The sequence below is a fragment of the Chiloscyllium plagiosum genome, chromosome 25, assembly GCF_004010195.1.
Source record: "Chiloscyllium plagiosum isolate BGI_BamShark_2017 chromosome 25, ASM401019v2, whole genome shotgun sequence".
In the NCBI taxonomy this organism is placed as follows: Eukaryota; Metazoa; Chordata; class Chondrichthyes; order Orectolobiformes; family Hemiscylliidae; genus Chiloscyllium; species Chiloscyllium plagiosum.
The window spans coordinates 30,283,827-30,306,481 of NC_057734.1; the positions used below are offsets into that span (position 1 = coordinate 30,283,827).

At 39.3% G+C, this 22,655-nt stretch overlaps 1 protein-coding gene across 4 annotated transcripts in view; it reads right to left on the minus strand.

Moving 5' to 3' along the window:
- The window catches only part of LOC122562716 (calcium-binding protein 7), a 164,099-nt gene that overhangs the window by 51,479 nt on the left and 89,965 nt on the right, over positions 1 to 22,655 (minus strand). For 2 of the 4 annotated variants that reach the window (XR_006315393.1, XM_043715830.1), the window contains exons 1-2: positions 19,480 to 19,785; positions 18,316 to 18,459 (exon numbers count right to left, since the gene is read on the minus strand). Coding sequence is in view for 3 of the 4 variants with exons in the window: in XM_043715830.1 (XP_043571765.1) it covers positions 18,316 to 18,459; positions 19,480 to 19,588 (253 nt within the window). In the remaining variant the exon portion in view is untranslated. Of the gene's footprint in view, positions 1 to 18,315; positions 18,460 to 19,479; positions 19,786 to 22,655 lie in introns of those variants that run through there. The other 2 variants (XM_043715832.1, XM_043715831.1) reach the window with 1 other exon arrangement.

Consider the following 22,655-nt stretch of genomic DNA (forward strand, 5'->3'; position numbering starts at 1 on the left):
TCTATGAACTCAAAAAACTGCAGGGTAGTTAATAATGAAGAAGATAGCTGTTGGCTGCAGAATGATGTTAATGGTTTGAATGAGTGGACAGGAATGTGGCAAATGGAATTCAAATCAGAGAAGTGTGAGGTTATGTATCTGGAGACAAGTAAAGCAGGACAATAAACAGATGTGTATTGAGAGGGTTAGAAGAAGTGAGAGACCTTGAAGTGCATGTCCACAGGTCCCTGAAGCTGGCAGACAGGTAGATAAGGCGGTAAAAAATGTATAAAGAATAAAGAACAAAGAAAATTACAACACAGGAACAGACCCTTCGGCCCTCCAGGTCTGCGCTGATCCAGATTCTCTATCTAAAACTGCTGCCTATTTTCTAAAGATCTATATCCCTTTGCTCCCTGTCCATTCATATCTGGTCAGCATGGACATGTTGGACTGAAGGGTCTGTTTCCATGCTATACATCTCTATGACTCTATGACTCTATATATCTTAAATAACGCTATCGTTCCCAACTCTACCACCTCCGCTGGCAATGGCCTCTGTGTAAAGAACTTTCCATGCATATCTTCCCTAAATCTTTCCCCTCTCACTTTGAACTCGTGACCCCTAGTAATTGAGTTCCGGGAAAAAAGCTTCTTGCTATCCATCCTGTCTATACCTCTCATGATTTTGTAGACCTCAATCAGGTCCCCCCTCAACTTCCATCTTGCTAATGAAAATAATCCTAATCTATTCATACTCTCTTCATAAGGGATGCTTTCCTGCAATGGATGAGATATTGAATACAAAAGATGGGCTTAATGCCGTAACCATACAAGACTCTGGTGAGGCCGTAGCTGGAGTTATGTCTGTGCAGTTCTGGTGACTAAATTACATAATTACTCAGGGGAGAGTATCGAGGATTTAGATTAGATTAGATTCCATACGGTGCGGAAACAGGCCCTTCGGCCCAACAAGGCCACACCGACCCTCCAAAGGGAGAGTTGCAGTAATGTTGCTCAGGCTTGAAAATTGCAACTGGGAGGCAAAATTGGATAGGCTTGTTTTCCTTCGAACAGAGGAGGCTGAGGGGTGGCTTACTTGAGGTATACAAAATTAGAGCCTTGGAAATAATGGAGACTTGTTTCCAGCTGCAACAAGATCAATGACTTTAGGTACAGATTTAAGGTAACTTCTATAACTCTATGGTAAAAATATTGGAAGGGGACATGAGGAAACTTTATTTCACCCGGTGAGTGTATTTGGAATTCACTGCCCTATTTGGTCATTGAGGTGCAACTCCTTGATCCATTTAAAAGGATTGTGGATCTGTAAGCTGCAACACTACAGAGCGAGTGTTGGTAATTGGGATTAGAATGGGTCACTAGTATATTCAGCTGCTGCAGACATGATGGGCTGACTGACCTCTTTCTGCAGTGTAACATTTCCGTGGTTCTACAGTTGTGATTGAGAGTTGACCCTATAGAAAGTGAATCCGGAGGATTAATAAAGGAAACTAAAGAGATGGTATTTGCATTAAACAGGCATTCTGCAACAGTCTTTGCTTCAAGAATACAGGTAACATCCCAGACAAGGCAGGAAATGGAAGTGTGTGAGAAACTCCCGGAAAATTACAATCAGCCGAGAAGTGGTGCTGAGCAATTTGTTGGAACTGAGAGCTGACAAGTACCTGGGTCCTGATGGACTTCACTCAAGGATTTTTAAAGTGGCTAATGAGGTAGTTAATGCTTGGTTTTAATTTTCCAAACCTCCTTTGATTTGAGGAGGGTCTGATCAGATTGTAAGAAAGTGAATGCAGCTCCTTTATTCAAAAATGAAGGAAGTCAGAATGCATGAAACTACAGGTTAGTTGGATTAACACCTGTCACAGGGAAAATGTTGGAAGCTACTATTAAAGAAATCATAGCAGAGCGCTTTAATAAATTCAAATAATTAATCAGAGTCAACATGGTTTTATGAAAGGGAAATCATGACTAATGAGGAAGCAACATGTGCTGTGCATAAAGGGGAACTTTGGATGGACTGTGCTCCAATGCTCATTCAATAAAGTGCCACATCAAAGATTATCGCAGAAGTCAAAAGCCCATGGTGGAAGGGTAGCATATTGGCAATAGATTAGCTGGCTAACAGGATATAGACAGTGGGCATTAATGGTCTTTTGTCAGTTTGGCAGGATGTAGCAATCAATGTGTCATGGCTCTCGTGCTAGGACCCCAACTATTCACAATTTTTATAAATTGTTAAGATGAAGGGGCAGAAGGTAATGATTGCCAAATTTGCTCATGATACAAAGATGGGTGGGATGTTAGATGATGAAGAAAATATAAGGAAGCTACAGAGGGACATAGATTGGTTAAGGGAGTAAGCAAAAATATGAGAATTGTGAAATCATCCATTTATGACAGGTAAAATACTAAAAGACACATTTTATCTAAACAGTGAGAGATTGCAGAACTCAGAGATGTAGGAGGATCTGATTGTCCTGGTGCATGACTTATAAAAGACAAGTATGCAGGTACAGCAAGTAATTACAAAAGCTAATGTACGTATTTAATTTGCCTTGCAATAAATTATAAGAGAGCTTATGCTTCTGTTGTATAAGGCACTAGTGAGACAACATTTTGAGTACTGTACATAGTGTTGGTCACCATATTTAAGGAAGAATGTATATGCATTGGAAGCAATTCACTGAAGGTTTAGCAAGCTAATATCTGTAATTACAAGGTGGTCTTGTGAGATAAGATTGAACAGGTTAGGCTTGTATCTACTGGCATTTAGAAAAGTACGAGGTTACTTGATTGAAATATTTAAGATTCTCAGGATGAATGCAGAGAGGACTTTTTCTCTTATGGGAGGATCTATGAGTCACTCTTCAAAAATAAAGGGTCACTTATTTAAAATAAAAGATATGGGGGGAAATTATTTCTCACAGAGGGCTGTGGTCTTTGGAACCACCTTCCTGAAAAGGAAGTAGAAGTAGATTATGAATGATGAAACAAACTGAAAGAACTGATTGGCCTATTCCAGAAGCTGAGAATCGATAAATAGACTGTTGCTGCAGCTGTTCCTCTTACTTGAAGATAACATTGATGGATCTGCACCAGCAGATTGTGAGAATTGAGGAGGTTCTGCATTCTGGTGGAAGTCATGTCTATGAAATCCAGGTTAGTTGGATGCTGTTGTCAGTTGGGAATCAGGCTAAGTCCTCAACAAAAAGGATTTGGAATTCTCTTGGAGAAGGCTAAGCTTTATAGGACTTTGTGGCTGAAATTAGTACCACACATTCTGAGGAGACCGACTAGTTTATCTGGAGAACTTGCCTTCATTCCAACAACTATTGAAATTGTAATTTATGGTTTCTATCAAATGCAATTTAGTTGTAGTAGAGAATGTGTTGCTGGAAAAGCACAGCAGGTCAGGCAGCATCCAAGGAGCAGGAGAATCGACGTTTTGGGCCAGAGCCCTTTATCAGGAATGACATTCTGATTCTCCTGCTTCTCGGATGCTGCCTGACCTGCTGTGCTTTTCCAGCAACACACTCTCGACTCTGATCTCCAGCATCTTCAGACCTCACTTTCTCCAATTTAGTTGTCGGTCTATTCTCAATCTCAGTCAAGTTTTGTTTGATTGGAAAATGCTTTAATTTCATATTATCGTACTTCATTGAACTAACGCAGATAATTTCCAGCTACCAGGTACTCTTACCAAATACAGATGTTGAAACAATTAGAGTTAAATAGATCTTTCAAAATGATTTCACAATCTGTAATCTTATCCAGTAATACATGAACAATTAACAAATGTGAAAAAAAGAATGATGTACCACAAATGGCCTAGAATTTGCTGGGACAGGGCATCTCATTGAAAACATTGTTAGTAACATTTTATCCTTCACTCTTCAGTTCATGCTGCAAATAGTTTCAAATGTGTGTTGATATTGGTGCATTGAGGACAATGGGGAAACTGGGACCTATGTGAACAATAGGATTAACAGTCTATCTCCTAATGAGACTTAAATGGAGAGGAGGTTGGATTGGAAAGAGAAATGACATAATCCAATCATTCTTTTTCTCTCTCAAAGAGAATTAGAAACAGAAAGAAAAAAACATTATGAATTTTAAAATTCTCTGAAAATAATTTGCTACCTTTGGGAATAAGTCAGTAGAGTTAGTAACATTGCAGGAATATAAATCTTGTTCTAAATGCCTTCACATGATTGAATCTCCAGCCCTAACATTAAATGGTTAGTTTAATTGATAATAAATGTACAATCTCATTGGAAGGTTGAGGCAAACTGCTGTTTTTGTGAATTTAAAGTAGAAATGTATAAATTGTCTCACAATTTGTGGTGATTCGTAACTCATGGGCTATCTGTTCCTCACTAATAATGGCATGAAGATTACATTTGTTAACTGCGTGGCAAATTCTAACAGGATTTCTTTGTAAAGTGCTTAATGAATGTATTAGCAGAATTTGTTTTGTCCACCCCTCAATCCGTCACTTTTGACTATTCCGAGATACAAATCAATTTGTTTGACTGAGGCACATGAGGCATACGAGCGAGGCGATCTTTGTTCTCAGATGGATCATAAACTAAAACTTAAATGTGATAATGAGATTTCCCACCTTGAGGGAAATGAGGGGAAAAAAAGCGTGCACCATTCAGCTGTGCTACTTAAACAGCGCCTCCTGGCAGCTCATCATGAAGGGAGCATTGATTTGTGGAGAATTCCTTGTCGTTTAAAGGATTCATATTATAGTAAATGGTCTAACCCATCTAACAGCTGAAAATTGAAAATGACCATGCACAGGATAAAATAAAATGTGATAGAATTTAAACATGAGCACATTGATTCATGGGGAAATGCAGATCCCATATTTATTATGATCGATTTATTAGCAAACAGTAAATATAATTTGAAATATCTGTTAGATTTTCATTTGCTATTGTTCAGGATTATAGACTTTTTAAAAATCCTTATCTGGAGCTATTATATTAATGATTGTAACAAGAATTTGTAAACATCTCCAGTTACGAGGATTGAGTTATAAGAGCTCAATATAGCAAGACAAAGGCTGAGATGTTTGTGCTTATGTCACTGAAAATGTGAAGAAGCAGAGTTCACTTTAGTAGTCAAATGGTAGGACACAAGTGGTGAACAGGAGCAGTTTTAACACAGTCAGGAGAAGCACTCCAGCTCCTCCTGGTCCCACATCATTTACACTGTCTTTAAAAACATGATATTTGGAAAGTTCTGGCTATGTTCAGGATGATCTAATCTGGGTCCTAAAACAAAAAAAAATCATTTGTGTATGCATATAGCCTTATAACTATTTCAAGTTCAGGCCCCAGAGGGGTTTAAAGATAAAATCTATACCAAGGTGGTGGACAGATTCATTCCAGCTCATCATAGTGCAAGTTCAGGCAGCTGTTTAGCTTCCCAAAAATGGGAACAACATCATCAATTTCTTGACTGAAGACTAAATATATGATAAAGCAATTGTACTTTATTCACAATTCAACAGATAATTACATTACAACTATATAGTACAGATAAACTATTTTGTTTGGTGTATTGTACTTGTAGACTATTAAATATACAATAAACTGATTAACTTTTAAAATAAAAAGAGAACTCTGCAGAAAAATTAGCACACCCGAAACCTCTGTAACTGACAACAAAATTTTAAATACTTAGCAAGTCAGATTTCTGACTTGCATCATGCTTCAGAATTTTTCATTCAAGCTACTTAGAATTTTACACCAACATGTAGGTTCTCTTTGCACCAAACTGCAATGCACATTTTCTTATTTAGGGTTACCTCCAATAACAACTTTTAATTACCTAGTGGTCTTTAACATGGTAAAAACATCCCAGGGCATACCTCATTTACTCATGTTCAGCAAAGTTACATATATATTGGCAGAACCAAAGATTACAGAAATCTAATTGTGAGCAATGGTAGAACTAGTGTTTAGTTGACTGAAACAGCATCACCTGTTGCCTATCTCCCTAAATTTTAGGAGGTTGGTGTTTGCGGTTAATTGGAGGCTAATCATGTTGTTAACAATAGGCCTGTGCCTATCTAAGGTCCAGCAGAAAGCCAAAAGGGCTGATCATGGCTGTGAAAGTATTGGATTATTATGTTTATGCAAGTGAGAGAAACAGGTATAAACTTCCATTGGTAGGCATGTATTCCTGGACCAACTTTGACGCCAAAGCAACTGTTATTCATCTCACAGCGGATGATTGACAAGTACAGATTTTCCTTTTTGCTGGATTGAAAGTAGGAATTTTCACAGAAAGTGTGCAAGCAGCACAGTTCAGCATTTGGATGCATAATTATCAACCTTTTCAAAAGCAAATTGCATACCTACCACATCCTATTGAAAATTCTTCTCTGTTATCTGGAGGTGCAGAACTCCCAGAAGCATTTGCTTGACTCTACAGATAAACATGGTATGTATTGAGCCCTCAGTACATGAATGTATTCTCCCACCCAATTTCCAGGTAATGTGTTTCAGCAGTTGTTGTCTCAAATCTCTGAGTTTCCTTACTTATTTCAAGTGCTGGTTGGATGTACATAAGTCCCAAAAAGATGGCATTTAGCAATTGAGTATTACATTTACTTGTAATTGGACTCTTCATGATGGACCTTAGTATGAAGGCATTCCTGCCATGAGACCAATTCCCTTTCGATTGGAGGCTGGAGTCCTTTATGCTTCAAATCTACCTCACATTAAGTCCCTGGATCTGATGCATAAGACCCAGAAAGTCATTTGCTTTCACACTTGAGTTCTGCAACATGAAGGATAACTATTCATGTAAATGCATAAACAAAGCAATGGAATTAACAGTTGATCCAAAGAAGAAAATGTCTGGAATACCACATCAAATGAAAGAAATGTTTATTTCCTAAAGTCAAATAACATTGCATTTTTAGTTGTGTTTTTGGGGATTTGATTCTTAACTGTGTAATTGAAACATAATTAGTTTGCTGGATGTACCAGCACTAGCAAAATGTTGATTTTGGGTCACCAGATACATAATATATTTTTAAAGAGATAGCATCAACAAAAATACAATGCTGGGAGACAAAACACCAACATTCAATAACTGAGCTGAAAGGATGATGATTCGTTCGTTCCAAGTTGGAGAAAATAATTGATTGTTTCTCACAACTAAAATTAGAGTTAGGAGAAGATCAATTAAAATAGAAAGAAACCTAATACTTATTTCATTAAAAATCTATACCTATTTTAAAAATAAAAGGCACTCTGACAATGCTGATTATTTCAATTAGTAACCTCAACTTATTTACATAGAAAATCTTTGCAAACCAATTCATCATTAAGTTGCATTGAAGTGCAAGCTATAGAATCCATGGAAATAATTTTCCACATTTAAAAGTTTGTTGTTTACATTTCTAGAAAAATTCAAGATAATAAAAGATTTTTACCTGACATTTTGCAGTACATGAAACTCAATTGTAAACCTTAACAGTTATGAAGAAGTGAATGTTCCCAACATTAATTTCTTGAACACATTTTCTGTAAGGGATGAACATTCATGGTACTGGTAAAAATAGAGAAGTTTATTACTGCTTTCCATTGATCCTGCTCATCTTGTTTAGATATTTTTAATAGAAAAATAGATTGAACCAGATGAAAACATGGCTTAAATTGATCTAAATAAATTGAATTCATTGTGAACTTGGTTAACTTGGGATGGAACTGTAAAATCTTAGCAAGCTATGAGTAAATCATCATTAACCTCTGCAGTATTTTTTCATCAAGATATAAATATCAAATATTTTGTCATTCATGTTTTGACTTACAATTTGTTTTAAATGCTTTCAAACATAGTATTATGATATTAAAGCAATTGATCAGATATTCTTATAGTAAAATGAACCAATGAACCTTTAGGACCTTTTTGTAATTTGTTTTCAGCATTCTAGCAACTTGAAAAGTAATGTAAAGGATTAATTTGGATAAAGTGAAACAGCTGCCAGATTTTAAAAAGATACATGTGGAAAACACTAGAGCACAAGACAAAGTGTTAAATATTTGATGAATTGTTAGAATTAGAAGCACAAAACACACCTCAAACTACTTCAAACACTTGAACAGAGACCGTAAATGGAGTTTAGACTTCACAACTACATCAGCATCAAGTCTCATTCTGTCTGTACTTCTGATCCATAACTGTGATAATTGATAGAACTGATATTCTCGAAATATGAGATCAAATGGGTTGTTTTTTTTCCATCTGAAGTAATCTTGCAAACTGGAACAGATGACACTATGAGATTTGATCGATCTTTCAAACTATTCAATTTTGTCCTAAAAATAAATTTTATGTGAAGATTTTGAATATCTAGGCTTAACTTTCCTATAATTGATGACTGTATTAACTGAAAACTGGGTATAAAGTGATGTCTAATAGGAAGAAGCATTTAAATATTTAAATTTACAAGGTGGGAATTTATGTTTATATCCCTTTTATATCCCAGTCTTAAGCATTTTCTGAGACTCTTTGTTCTATTACGTCTCGTACAGAAAGAGAGTACTTGGGGTGCAATATTGTACAAGAGAAAGCAATAGGTTAGTGGTAAGCGTAATGCAAGGTATAGGAAATGTGCAACAGGAGCAGAACTTAGCCACAAAGAAAATTGCATTTACATTTCAAGCCCTGCGAATTCTAGTTTGGAGCTTTACAAAAGGGTTGGAGGGTTTCACTTACAGGGAGAGGCTGAATAGGATGGGGCTATTTTCCCTGAATCATCGGAGGCTGACAGGTGACATTATAGAGCTTTTTATAAAATCATGAGAGGCATGGATAGAGTGAACAAACAAGGTATGTTCCCTGGGCTAGGGGAATCCAAAATTGGAGGTCATTAAGGTGAGAGGGGAAAGATTTAAAAGGGACCTAAAGGGCAACTAAGGGTGGTGAGTGTATGGAATGAGCTGCCAGAGGAAGTGGTGGAGCTGCTACAATTAAAAATTTATAAGGTATCTGCTTGGGTATATGAATAGGAAAGGTTTAGAGGGATATGGGCCAAATGCTGACAAATGGGACTAGATTAATTTAGGATATCTGGTGAGCATGGACGAGTCAGCATGGACCGAAGGGTCCGTTTTGATGCTGTACAGCTCTATGATTCTATGATCATTTGTTTTGGAATGGGAATAGTTGGCTTCCAGTTATGAAATTGAGATGAGCAAGATGTTACCAGCCTAAATTGCAACATGACGGTAATGCATTGATATTACTGTGGGCTAGCAGCATAGGGCAGCTCAGTATGTGCTGCAAGGTTGAAATTGTTAAGGGTATGCAAAAATTGCCTTGTAGCAGTGAGAAATATTTACAAAATCAGAAGGCATAACATGGAATAGTTGGAATCCAGTGAGCCATTGTTGATCTCTTTGGCTGAAAAGCCTTGAAGGCACAATCTGTGAATATTGGAAGATAGCACAGGTCATGGTTGGTAATTATTCAGCTACTGAAATATTAGTATTTATCTCACCAGCCCCTCCTAATAAATAATTGTGCTGAAACACATGGTAGAATATATGTGCTTACATACCTATAACACATCATTTGTAGACACCACCAAATGAAATTGGCAGAATAGTTTACAACACAGAATATCAATAGTCATCACTCAACTCAAAACAGTTCCAGCACAGCTTTCAGAAATAGCTCTGAAGGAGCATTGTGTGAGCTACGAACTACTTGTAAAGAATAGTAGCTATTAAATGAGACATTTTTTCCAGGGCAGAGATCTAGTAAGGCAAATGACCCTTCTGAATTACATGGATAGACCTTTATAAATAGATTGGAAATAAATTCTGTCATAGAATGTTATAAGAACATATGAAAAAGTAACATTGTCCTTTGTACATAATAGTATTTTGGGCTGCATGGAATTAAACATGCTGAGAGGCCCTACCAGTTCCCACTTCTGGAAGCAATTTTATCAGCATTCAGTCTGCCAGTAGGCACCTTCGTGGAGAACCATTATGGTGATGTTCTGCTGCTGTTGTATACATCACAACTGTGTTCCTAAATCTCACACCTTATCAGAAAAATCTGCCATTACCCTGTCTGTTGTTTACAGAAACAGCACCATGTCTCGTGGTTACATGATGGCATTGAACTGCTGCTGTGTAACTTCACATGCGTTACAGCTGGAAGCTCACTATCTACACATAGAACGACACCTTCAGCAAAAAAAATCAACAGTAGTGATATGGATCATCAAGATTAGTCACAAAGGGAGAAGAGTAGCAAGTTGGATTGAAATCTGGTTTAAAGGGAGAAAACTGTTGAAAGGGGATACTGATAATTTGGTAGAAATGGGCAAAATGGCAGATAAAAGTGAAAGACAGCAAGTACATTTTTGTTTAAATAACGTAATCATGATATTTAATAATGCTAAAGCTGGGTGGCATGGAAGTGACAGAGATTTGGTGTTCAACTTTGCTAAACACTTTTCGTGGATGAGGCTGTAAAATAGTGAATAGAATATTGGCTTTATGGAAAGACCGATAGAATGTAAATGTCAAGATATAATGTTCTTAAGATGACAACTGGTGTCCTCACACTAAGAAGGACGTTGTTGGAATAAAAAGGAAAAGCACAGAGTAACTGGAATGCTATCTGAACATAAGAACAGGAATATGAGTACATCAATGACCCCTTGAACTTGCGTCTCTAAGATCGTAACTGAACTTCTACATCAAGTCCATTTTCTGGCCCTATTCCAATATCCCTTGATCCCTAAAATTGATTAATATCAGTATTTAATACACTCATCATCAGAGCATCTGCAGCGCTTGGGTCTCAAAAGTTGAAAAATCTCACAATCCCTCTGTTTGAAGAGCCTCATTTCAGTCCTAAATGGCCAACAACTCCTTATGATATCATGATCCCTAAGGTTGATTTTATCTCCCCATCATTGGTAGGGAGCTCATTGAATCAAATAGGAGGCCAGTTTGCCATTTACCCTCTCCCCCTTTCCCCACCTGCAATTACACAGCAGCATCTATCCTACCAAGGCCTCTCATTTCATCTGAACTTCTACTCTTCTAAATGCCAGAGAATAAAGATCCATTTTACACAGGCTGTTCTCATAGGACAAAAAGAATCCTCTCTTTTCAGGAATTAATTTAGTTGCACATACTCAAAGGCAAGTTTTTCTTTTTTTAAGAAGACAAATATGAGTACTATACCGCAGGTATGGTCTCAAAGCCCATTGTGACTGCAGTAAGTCTTCCTTACGCTTATATTCCATCTCCTTTGTAAATATGACTACTCTTCCATTTACCTTCTTAGCTACATTTTGTATATCTAGAGTAGTAAGAACTGGGCATCCCTCTGTACATCAATGTGTATCACTCTCTTACTTTTAAAGCAATCTGTTTTTCCATTTTTCCTATGGAAATGGATAATTTTGCAATTCTCAATCATTCTTCTGTCATCTTCTTGGTCAGTCGCTTCACCAGTCTATATCCCTGTGCAGTCTTTCTGTGCACTCCACACAGCTTACGTTTCTGCTTAGCTTTGTATCATTAACAAACTTCAAAATATTAAGTTAAAAATCACACAACACCAGGTTATAGTCCAACAGGTTTAATTGGAAGCACTAGCTTTCGGAGCACCGCTTCGGAGCACCTGTTGGACTATAACCTGGTGTTGTGTGATTTTTAACTTTGTACACCCCAGTCCAACACCGGCATCACCAAATCATGACTTCAAAATATTAGTTAGTTCCTTCACAAACCCTTTGTGATATGGGTTGTAAATAGCTTAGTTTAAGTTTTTTTTGCAGTACTTAACTGGTTAAATATTATCATTCTGAAAATGACCTGTTTATTCCTAAAAAGTCTCGAAGAACTACGGATGCTGGAAATCAGAAAGAGAAACAGAAACTGCTGGAAAAAAACTCAGCAGGCTGGCAACATCCATGGAGAGAAAACAGAATTAACATTTTGGGTCCATTTCTAAAGAAGGATCACTGGACCTGAAATGTTAACTCTGCTTTCTCTCCACAGATGCTGCCAGACCAGCTGAGATTTTCCAATAATTTCTGTGTTAATTTCTGTTTATTCCTACCCTGGTTATATATTCTGATATATTACTCTCAATCCCAGAAGCCTTCATCTTGTCTAACATCTTCCAATGTGGGACCTTCTCAATTGATTTCTGAAAGTTTAAATATAATACATTCACTGTTTACCCCTTGTTTATCTTGCTCATTATACCTTTAAAATCTCAAACATGTTGGTCAAGCAGTTCCCTTTCATTAAAAATGTTGATTCTGCCAAATGAGATTATGATTTCTGAAATTTCCCTGCGCAGCTGCAATTAAAAATTATAGCATTTTCCCTAGTGTTGACCATAGTTTGCCAACTGACCTTTAGCTCCCCATTTTTCCTCCTCCTCATTTAATGGGTCTAATATGGGAAAATGAAAATCATAGAATCGTACAGTACAGAAGAGAAATTCAGCTTTTTTTAGATTAGATTTCCTACAGTATGGTAACAAGCCCTTCGGACCAACCCTCCAAACAGTAACCCACACAGACTCATTTCCCTCTGACTATTGCACCTAGTGCTATGAGTAATTCACCAAGGCCAATTCACCTGACCTGCACATCTTTTGACTGTAAGAGGAAACTGGAGCACCCGGAGGAAACCCACACAGACACTGGGAGAATGCGCAAACTCCACACAGACCGTCACCCGAGGCTGAAATCAAATATGGGTCCCTGGTGCTGTGAGGCTACAGTGCTAACCACTGAGCCACCATTAGACAGCTCTTTCCCTTTTTCCTGCATTACTTTCTTCAAGTTTTTATCCAATTCCTTTTGCAAGCTGTTATTGAATCTTTATCCACTACCCTGGCAGGCAAAACATTTTAAATCTGAATCACTTGTGACGTAAATCTGATTTTCATGTCACTTCTTGTTTTTTTGCTGCATCCCTTAAATGTGTGCCCTTTGCTTATCAATCCTTCAACCATTTGAAAAAAAGCTTTTCTTTATTTACTGTCTCTAAACCCTTCCTGATTTTAAACATCTTCAAAGAAGAACAGCCAAACCTTCCCAGTCTGTCTATTGGTAATATTTCATCCCTGGAACCATTCCAACAATCTTATTTTCCTTCCTAAAGTGTGGTGCCCAGAACTGGACAAAATATTCCAACTGGAAGAACAGGATGAAGAAAGACATGAAAAGAATTTAATTGTATCAGGAGAACAGAGAAGACGATGGGGTATTTTGTTAGAATTGTTTCAAAGTATGTAGAAATTGGATAAATTAAATACACTCAGATTGTTCTAATTAATTTTGTGTTATAAGATTAAATGTGAGAAATTTAAGAAAAAGAAAAGGAGAAGCTTTGTTCTTAACACATTGGGTGGGGGTGGTATCTGACACTGTAAAATGCATACTGGTGTTGACTTAAGCAGAGATCGTGCCAACTTTTAGGATTAGGTTAGACAAGTGGTTGGAGAAAAAAAGAATGAAATATGGAAACAAAATGGACTCCTGAGATTAGGGCTATGCTCAGATGAATGATAAACACCAGAGACCAATTAGGTTGAATGGCCCATTTCAATATCTCTGTGTATATCCCAGAAAGACATAATACTAAGTCAGCCTGTGCTTTTCACTTTGTATAAAAATAAAAATTCCAGTTGTCCTAAATTTCTTAGCAATCTTCCATGTGGGGCTCCCTGTAACATCATAGTTGAGGGCTTCCCCTTTCACCACCACTGGTACTCTATTCCAGATGGGTTGACTATCTTCTCAGGTACTTGTGCACATTTCTGAATCCCAAATACCCTGAAGAATCTGAGAGTCTATTCTGAACCTCTAGAGTCTTGTGCTCCAGTGGTAATATCCCTACCTCCGAGCCAGAGAATCCAGGTTCAAGTCTCACCTACCCCAGTAGTGTGTCACAATATACCTAAGCAGATTGGTTCCACTCAATGATTCAGCATTAGCATCCATAATTGCCTTGCTTATTATCTGCTGCAATCACTGCTTCATTTATTGACAATTTTGGGGCCAATTTTAATATAACTTGCCCTGGCTGAAAATAAACAGACTTGGGTAGCTGTCAGCTTTACAAACGACCTAATTTTACAGTCAATGAGTATAAATCAAATGAAGAGCAACACAGGCAGCCAAACTAATCCTGACTGTTCTAGAAACTTGAGCACAAAAGTCCAGGTTGACTAACAAATGCTGATTAGGTGGATTGGCCTTGCTAAATTGCCCATTGTGTCCAGGGGTTGTGCGGGTTTGGTGGATTAGGCAGAGGAAATGGACAGATACAAGGATAGGGTAGGAGGATGGATCTGGATGGCCCACTTCCACACTGTAGGGATTCTATGATTCTATGAAATGCTATAGTATCAGAAATGTGACCTTTACATGAGATTTTAAATCAAGCCCTGTACATCCTCTAAGTTGAATGTAAAAGATCCTGCTGAACTATGTTGCAGAAGAGCAGCGGAGTCATCTGTGAATTTGGGGCAATATGTATCCTTCTGTCAACATCAGAAAATAAAACACAGGATCTGGGCATTATCACCTTGCTGTCTGTGGGAGCTTGCTGTGTGCAAATTGGTTATTAGGTAACACAGATTACATCACTAACTATATTTCATAAATCCTTCATTAGCCATGAAGAATTTTGGAATGTCCTGAGATTGTGAAGAGTACAGTATAAAAGGCCTTTCTTTCCCACCAAGTAGATGAGGCTAAAATAGCTCCCACTGTAACTCAGCTGTCTTTTTGTTCCCTGCAATACATCCATCAATGACTATTCACTGAAAAAAAACCTCTTGTGGAATATTTATTTCTGTCACAAACTTGATAATATTTCAAAATATTCATAATTGTCAAGCTTAAAATATTAGATCAGACTGGTTAAAATGTTTATTTCATTTCATTTGGAATTCAGAATGCTATATAAGCTCCTCATAAATGACTTTTGGGAAATCTATGCTTAGCAAAACTTTAAAAAATACTCTGAGTGTTTGTTAGTTCAATTTTAAAAGATCATGAATGCTCAAAACCACAGTGAACACACACTAATGTCCAATTTTGATCTGCATTCACGTCTATATTTTTGCTGAAGTTGAAAGGGTCTAGAATGCCATCCCTTAAGTGACTTACCTGGACCACAGACAACCATAAGGAAACAATAGAGTGGAATAGAGAGTTTGTAAAGAAGACAATTTGCATTTCAATATAGTATGCCCACAAGTTAATTAATTATGCATGGATGCCAGCATGGCAAGAAAAACATGGCATTGTAAAACATTGTATACTTGTAGGGATGGACCATAGACTCTGATAATGACTTCCTTCATCAATTCAAACAAGGCATGATTTCTAAAGGTCAACCAGTTGGTGGATCTCTGGCATTATATTCAAATCATGCTTAAATTATCGTCCTGAGGGACCTAATTACTCATTTTTTATTTTTCACTATAGGCCTAGAACTGCATAAAAAAAAGTATAATGAGTAAAAGTTGGTATTTTTTACGCTGACTTATCAACACAAATAGCAGTCCAGATGTTAAGAATATTTTGAGCAGCATTAAGGTCATTGAATAAATTCCAGTTTAGATGTGCCACAGCAGTATGCCTTTCAGCTACTTGTGAGGAACAGGTCTTGCGGATGCAATTAATTTTAAACATTTAATGGATTATGCGGTATCACTGTCAGTGTGGTTAGGCTGAAACTTTTGCTACTGTATCTGGCCCATCATTGGCCAATTAAGAAATCAGGCGGGACTGCATCGGATACTTGACGGGAAAGGGACGAATAATCAAGGAAGTATAAGTCCCTAAAGATGAACAATTACTTTGATGTTTCCATACCATTTTAAAATAAAGTTGAGAGAGAGAGAGACTGGACGCATGGAGTTATGTCGAGCAACTGCCTAAATGTTCCTAATTTCACTGGTCGCTCGCTACATTAAATAGATTATTGTTCAGTCATTCAGAGAAATGTATCTCAAAACTTTCTAAAGCTGAAGCTCTTCATTTAATTGATTCATGATCAATGTGCATTAAGAAGTTTGTATGATAAGTATGAATAAGTAGCATTTTAATTTCGTGTCATCAAGTATCTAGAATATTGTTAAAATAATTTGGGATTGTGTAATTCAGTGGATTACTGTAGAACCATACATGAACCAGCTTTTGTACAGCAATATAGAGTCTACATATTAACACGGGAGAAGAAAGCAGAGGTTTGGCTCTGTGGCAGTACCCTAAGTGATGAAGCGGGAACGTGCCACACTGAGGAAGTGCTGCAGTGGCAGCTGAGCTGGATTTTGGAACTGTCTTGCTTGATCGAGGACTCTGTCTACCTCTTCAGCGCAAGTGAAAAATCCCGTGACATTGCTGAGAATCTCCCAGGATGCTAGCTAGCCTTCACGCCTGACTGAGTACCAGCCAGCTACTCATTTCTCTCTTTTGCCATTGCTAAGACATAAGGTGCACAAATTCGTCGAAAGTGTTACTGTAACAGGGACTATACCTCAACATTGCCCATGTATCGTTTTAGGACATTCTATATCTTTCGCATCCTCATTCCCGCTCTTTCCCACATCACCTTCTAGTTCCACCTTTGACAATTCAAATCTGAACAAATGATCAACCTTCTTCATTTTTGAAAGACGTTTCCATTCGGGAAGTTTACGGCGTTTGGTGATGGGTTGGCTGTACCAGGTCACACTCACCTGGTTTGTAACCATATGACTCTTCCGGTTTGGAAATGTAGCCTTCATCAGCACTGTGGAACACTGGTTCCTCCTTCACCTTAGACCTTTCTGATTGTACTTTTTTTCATCTTCATCAACATTTGAGTCTCTCTCTCTCCCGCTCTCACACACACACTCACTCTCTCTGTTCTCTTTAGTTCATGCTGTCTGTACCTCATCTTACTGTTGCGGCTTATCCGTCGCCAATTCTGGTCCCAGTTTATATATTTTAAGTTGTTTCCCCTTTTTAAGTCATAACCTGTTGTGGTGTAAGTTCAACTTTCAAGATCCCGACGGTCTTGTGTGAGATTTTCCTGTCAAGTTGTCCTGATTGTAAGCTGCTTTGGATAATGACGGATTATCCCATCAGTAAATGTAAGATATTATCGCCAGTGGTAATATATTACACTCTCGCAAACCTCCAGATTAACCACGGTCCGCAACCATTGTACTTTGCCTTCCGAACATTCAATAGTTGGGTATGTTATCCTGATATAGCAGATTTATCCCACAGTGTGGGTATAGTATCTATTAACAATTGGAAAAAAAACCCTACAATACAACAATGTTCTGAACGAGTGGCGCACACAGATGGACTGCCCTTCTGATAAAGTGGGGGTGACACATCCTACCTGCTGATCTGAATTTCCACGCAGGCTCCGAAAGCTGTTTCAAACTGTAACTGCAATGACTTTCAGTCAGTTTCCAAAAGTGAAAGGCCCGCAGTTTCCTAATCTGCTGACAGCGGGATGCCAGCCAAGCTTCAGGGAGACTCCCCCAACCCCCACCTGGCCATTCATAAACCCAGTTCACAGCGAGGCTGGGTAACCATGTGCCGATAACGGGGTAAATTCGACAGGTTTGACTCGCTTACACCCCCAAAACCAGTCAACACCTCCTGGATCTCACTGATGTCGTAAATGGTGTGCAGTCTGCTCCCTGAAATGGGAGAGCGTTTTGATAGCACCAGCTATCACTGTGGGCGCAGTGGCTTTAAATTTGTACACATTGTACAAACAGCAAAACAAGCGATCCCTTTGGAACATAGTATCATAGGCCGCCATTGCTGGTTAACACTAAGGTGAAAGGACAGTCCATCATTCTCCACCCGGTGAGGTGGGGGCTAGCTCTGCATTGCTAAACATTGGTGGCTACTGCAGCACGTCCACTCACAGGTTTCAACGAGTAAAATCTGTCGCTTTCTCAGGTCGTTGTACCTAGAACTGTGGTCATGACAATTCCTGGAAAAACCACTTGGTTCTATGTTGTGGAAACCCCTGGTGAAATGGCATCCCTTTCTCTCTCCCCCCCAACCCCTCCCCCAAAGAAATATGAACGAATGGGCAGATTCAGGGGATGCCTTTTCCCGAAGCAGGTGGCGGAGAAGTCAGTGAGCCTATGGGGAATTGTTGTGTGGGCTGTGTCCACTTCAGACCCTTCGCCCTGACTGCTGTCCGTCTATTCTGACCCATGGGGAGAGTGTGTTTGGAAATACAGTACCAACAAGTTGTAGCTGCCTCCTACCGTCCATATCCAGGCGCTGGATGATGACCTCCAACTCCACCTCGTTGGGCATGTAGCCCAGTGAGCGCATCGCCATCCCCAGCTCCTGCTTCGAGATAAACCCATTCCCATCGCGGTCGAAGACTTTAAAAGCCTCGCGGATCTCTGTCGGGAGAAGCGAGATTTCAATATGCACAGCACACAAAGGTTAATGTCTCGCCGGCTGTTGGGTTTCTAACATTCTGCTCTCTACACAAGTTACAGCAAAAAAAAAACCTTGACCAGCGCAGGCAAGAAATTTCACCAGTTCTTGCTCTTTCGGATTAGTCTGTCAACGGCGGTGGTTGACTTGTGGCACTTTCATGATCAAAATCGGTTTGCTCTCTGGAGCATTGCGCCGGTGCGAGGGAACCAGGAAGACTATCCTGACAGCGTTTCTCCAGGAAACAAGTGGTTCCCTGAGCATTCACTCTCCATATTTAGCAGCAGTCTGTTAAAGGGGCACACTGCAGGGTGACATGAAACCCGCTTTCTTACACATCTCAATTGCTGCTTAAAGTTATCCCCCGTGTTGGAAAGGGCGGTTCACACACTCAGGCTTTGTCACTGGGGATGACTCGAGAGAGAGAGAGAGAGATCAATGTCTCAGGCTGGAGACGTCGAGTGTAAAGTGTCCAGCTCAATCCCTGAGCTAAGACAATGCCCTGTCCCCAACAATGAAAGCGGTTACATTGACATAGCCAGGGGAACCTGCTCCATCCCCCCCCCCCCCCCTCCCAATGGAAAGTGAAAACCTGCACTGGGAGACGCGCGCTGAATGCCAATACTCTGCATTCCAACCAAACAGCCGGACTCTCTCCCCCCGTTACCTTTCATCTTCCCGTCATTATTCCATCTGTGTTTGTGGCAACATTAATGCTTTATGGGAGGGGGAGGGATTCCTTCTGATTCTATCCCTTTCGAATGCACTCGCTCGGTTACTTCAACCGCCTATACCACCCCCTGCAATGACACCTCTCCCCCAGTCAGAATCCTCCGTAGTTTTACCTACAGCAAAGAGAAATGGGTTCCCACTCAGCAACAGTTTTTTTTTGTATGGTAGGATGTGACAACACCGTGAAATGAGGGCTGGAGCATAAAACAAACATCCTCACAGGATCAGCAAGGAGAGATGGAGAGACTCACCTTCCAGTTCATCCTCAGGGATATCTATGGGATCCTGGTTGCTGAGAATGTCAGGGATGGTATAGATGCCCCTGTACATTAAGGTCGCAGTCACTGGGTGCATAGGCATTTTGAGTCTCCAGCTCACACAGCCACTTTCACCGGATCTTCGTGCAGCGAGTTTGATAGAAGCTTCTCCCCTTTCTCTCTCTCTCTCTCTCTCTGTCTGGCTGTCAGTCCCAGTGAATCCGGGAGCCAGTCATGTCTGCGAGTCTCCCTTCATTTCTTCGCGATACGAGCTGTGGGCACCCCACTCGGTCCTGTCCTTCCCCCACCTCCCCCCCCCCCCCTCAACAGACACGTGGCTCCACTCAGGCAAATTCTCTCTGACACTGGGAAGGAGCTGGGAAATCAATCAGGTCCTAGTCTGCGGCTCGGCTCCCAGCGTTGAGACTTGAACTTGATCTGTTAGTTAGGTTTCACATCGCGAGGAAGATCTCAGGCACCTCAAACCTACACCCTCCGCGTTGCAAATCATAGAATGGTCAAATATCCAACCTGGGGGAATTGTTACCATCTTCAGAACATTGATAAACCCACCAATTCACTCGCCTGACAAGCATAGAGCTCGGTCAATGTACGTTTTACGCACAAATCTTATTCTCGTTCACTAAAGGCTTAGGAAGCTGCCCGAGCAAGGGACCAGCAAGCCGCAGGAGCCATTCATTCAGCGGGATGTCTGCAAGAAGTGAAGCTCCTGATATTTGACATCCATCTGGAATCCAGCCGCTTAAAACTAGAAGGGGCGACCGTTCTAAATGGGCACAAATGTTTCGAACTGCCGAGGATCAAACTGTTCGGAATTGATGGAGAAGGTACTTTCCAACTGGATTGTCAGTGTGAGAAGCCAGGGACTAAACGAAATCGAAGTCGGCTGTAACTTTCCGCTGATTTTCCGTTTAGATTCACACACGTTATTGTCAGCGTACATTGAACACACAGTTCTGCACTCGATACACCAGCACAGGGAGAGGTTTCTTTGTTGCAATCCTTAAAGCTTCTCGTCTTGTTACCATCCCCTCGGAGACGACAATTTTAAAATGGAAATTCGAGCTCCCCGTGACAAATTTAAAGGAATTGCACCGCAATATTTCACTTGTACGGTAACAAATAAACTAAAGGCAACATTAACTAAACATGATTTTGTTTCAACTTGCAGAGTACAAATGACAGAAAAATTCCTCCTTAATGCTTTAACATGATTGAAAATCTCTCCCAAGCTCATGCTTTGTCCTCAGGTAAACATTGCTATTCTTCCAGGACCCCCAGTCCAAAGTGATTCTTTGACAAAAATAGAAATTGCTGGAAAAGCTCAACAGGACTGGCAGCATCTGTGGAGAGAAATCAGAATTAACGTTTCAGGTTATGTGACCCACCTTTAGAGGTGATTCTTTGCCCAGGAGGACTTGTTTTCTTGGTGAGGAGATTTTGCGCACCCTCCCCGCCACCCCTTTTAGCCAAAGCTAGGTAAATCTTCCAGTCACATTTAAATCCTCAAATCCTCACAAGCTCTATCTCTTAGTCTGAGCATGAGCAAACATCCTCATTCTTGTGTGGTCAAACATTGAGACTTGCAGTTACTATCTCTCTCTCTCTCTCTCCGTCTTTCTCTCACTTATTATTCTAGACTGACCCTGTCTATGAGAACCATGTTTTATTTAGGAAGACTTGTAATCTAATCCTACAATGATTCATTTAGATTCTTCTCTTCTGCAAGTCATATGTGAATCACATGGGCCTTACATCCAGGTATAAATGTTAATTAGTTATCCACTAAACTCCCAACTCCACGCTATCTTGAAATTAAATAGTTTAAAATATAACTGTTTGCAACATCAGAGCTTCCTCACACCTCCATGGGGCTTGGAGATGAACTGCCTACTCACAGTCAGCACTGCTGCATAATTGCTGAGACGTATGGATACATTGCACCTTCCCAATAAAATAATTTGGCCTTTCTGAGCAACCAACCACTCAGGCCTGCTGTCAGTAGAATTCAGACAGGCTATGTGATCCCATAATTCCTCTATTTTGATCTAAATTTAAGATGCAGTCCGAAAACATAATGGTCTTCTAAGACCTCAGATTTATAACAAGTTTCCATGTTTCGAAAAAAAGCACCCCCCCCCCCCCCCTTCCCAAGTTGATTGTCACTATCCTGTCTGGTGCATTCTTAGAGATAGCCTACCTTTATACTTGGGCCATCTAATGGAAAGGAAATTAGTACCTTGTCTGGTAGAACACTCAGTTTCAATTTCATGGCATTTGGAAGTTACACAGTGTACTATGCACATCTTTAAATTTGCAACCATTGGCTTTCCAAAGTGGAATAAAATGAACAAGATGGCTAGGAAATAGTTAATACCTAACTCAAAACATGTGGTGCATCCCAATGTTTTTTTTCACCAATTTCTAAATTCTTTCTGCATTATTTGCAGCCAGATTAGGAAGAAATTACAAACAAAAATAGGAATTGCTGGAAAAGCTCAGCAGATCTGGCAGCATCTTTGAGATAAATCAGAGTTTAAGTTTCAGGTCCATTGACCCTTCCTCAGTTCTGCCAGAACTGCTGAGCTTTTCCAGCAATTTCTATTTTTGTTTCTGATTTACAGCATCCACAGTTCTTTCAGATTTTATGTAAGAAGAGATTACAGTCAGGATCAACTCAATTTTGCCAAAAAAAGCTTCAAGATAAAGTAAATCTAGAATTCTTTGTACATTATGTAGTAATGAAATAAATTGAAGGTGAAATAAATTGAAGGGTCAGACAGACAAGGAATTGATATAAATTTAATGAAGATTTCAGTTAGGACTGACCTATATAATACTTGATATCATGGGCCAGTCAAAATGACCCATTCAGATGATCATATCTGAAATATGAACTAGTTACTTAATACAGTTAATCATGCTTGATTCACATAATTTTAGTTGGAGTGGATATTTCCAGAATTCATCCATGTTTTCTTATGAATACTTTAGAGACTGATCTGTTTATGTGTACGAGTGATATGCTTTTTAAAAGTGGTATATTTTAGAAGGACCATTGTTAGCAATTTGTTTTATTTTCAAACCTTTCTGTTAGAAAGGAAGAAACACAAGAAGAAATGAGTAATGTGATTTTTTAAAAATGCTGT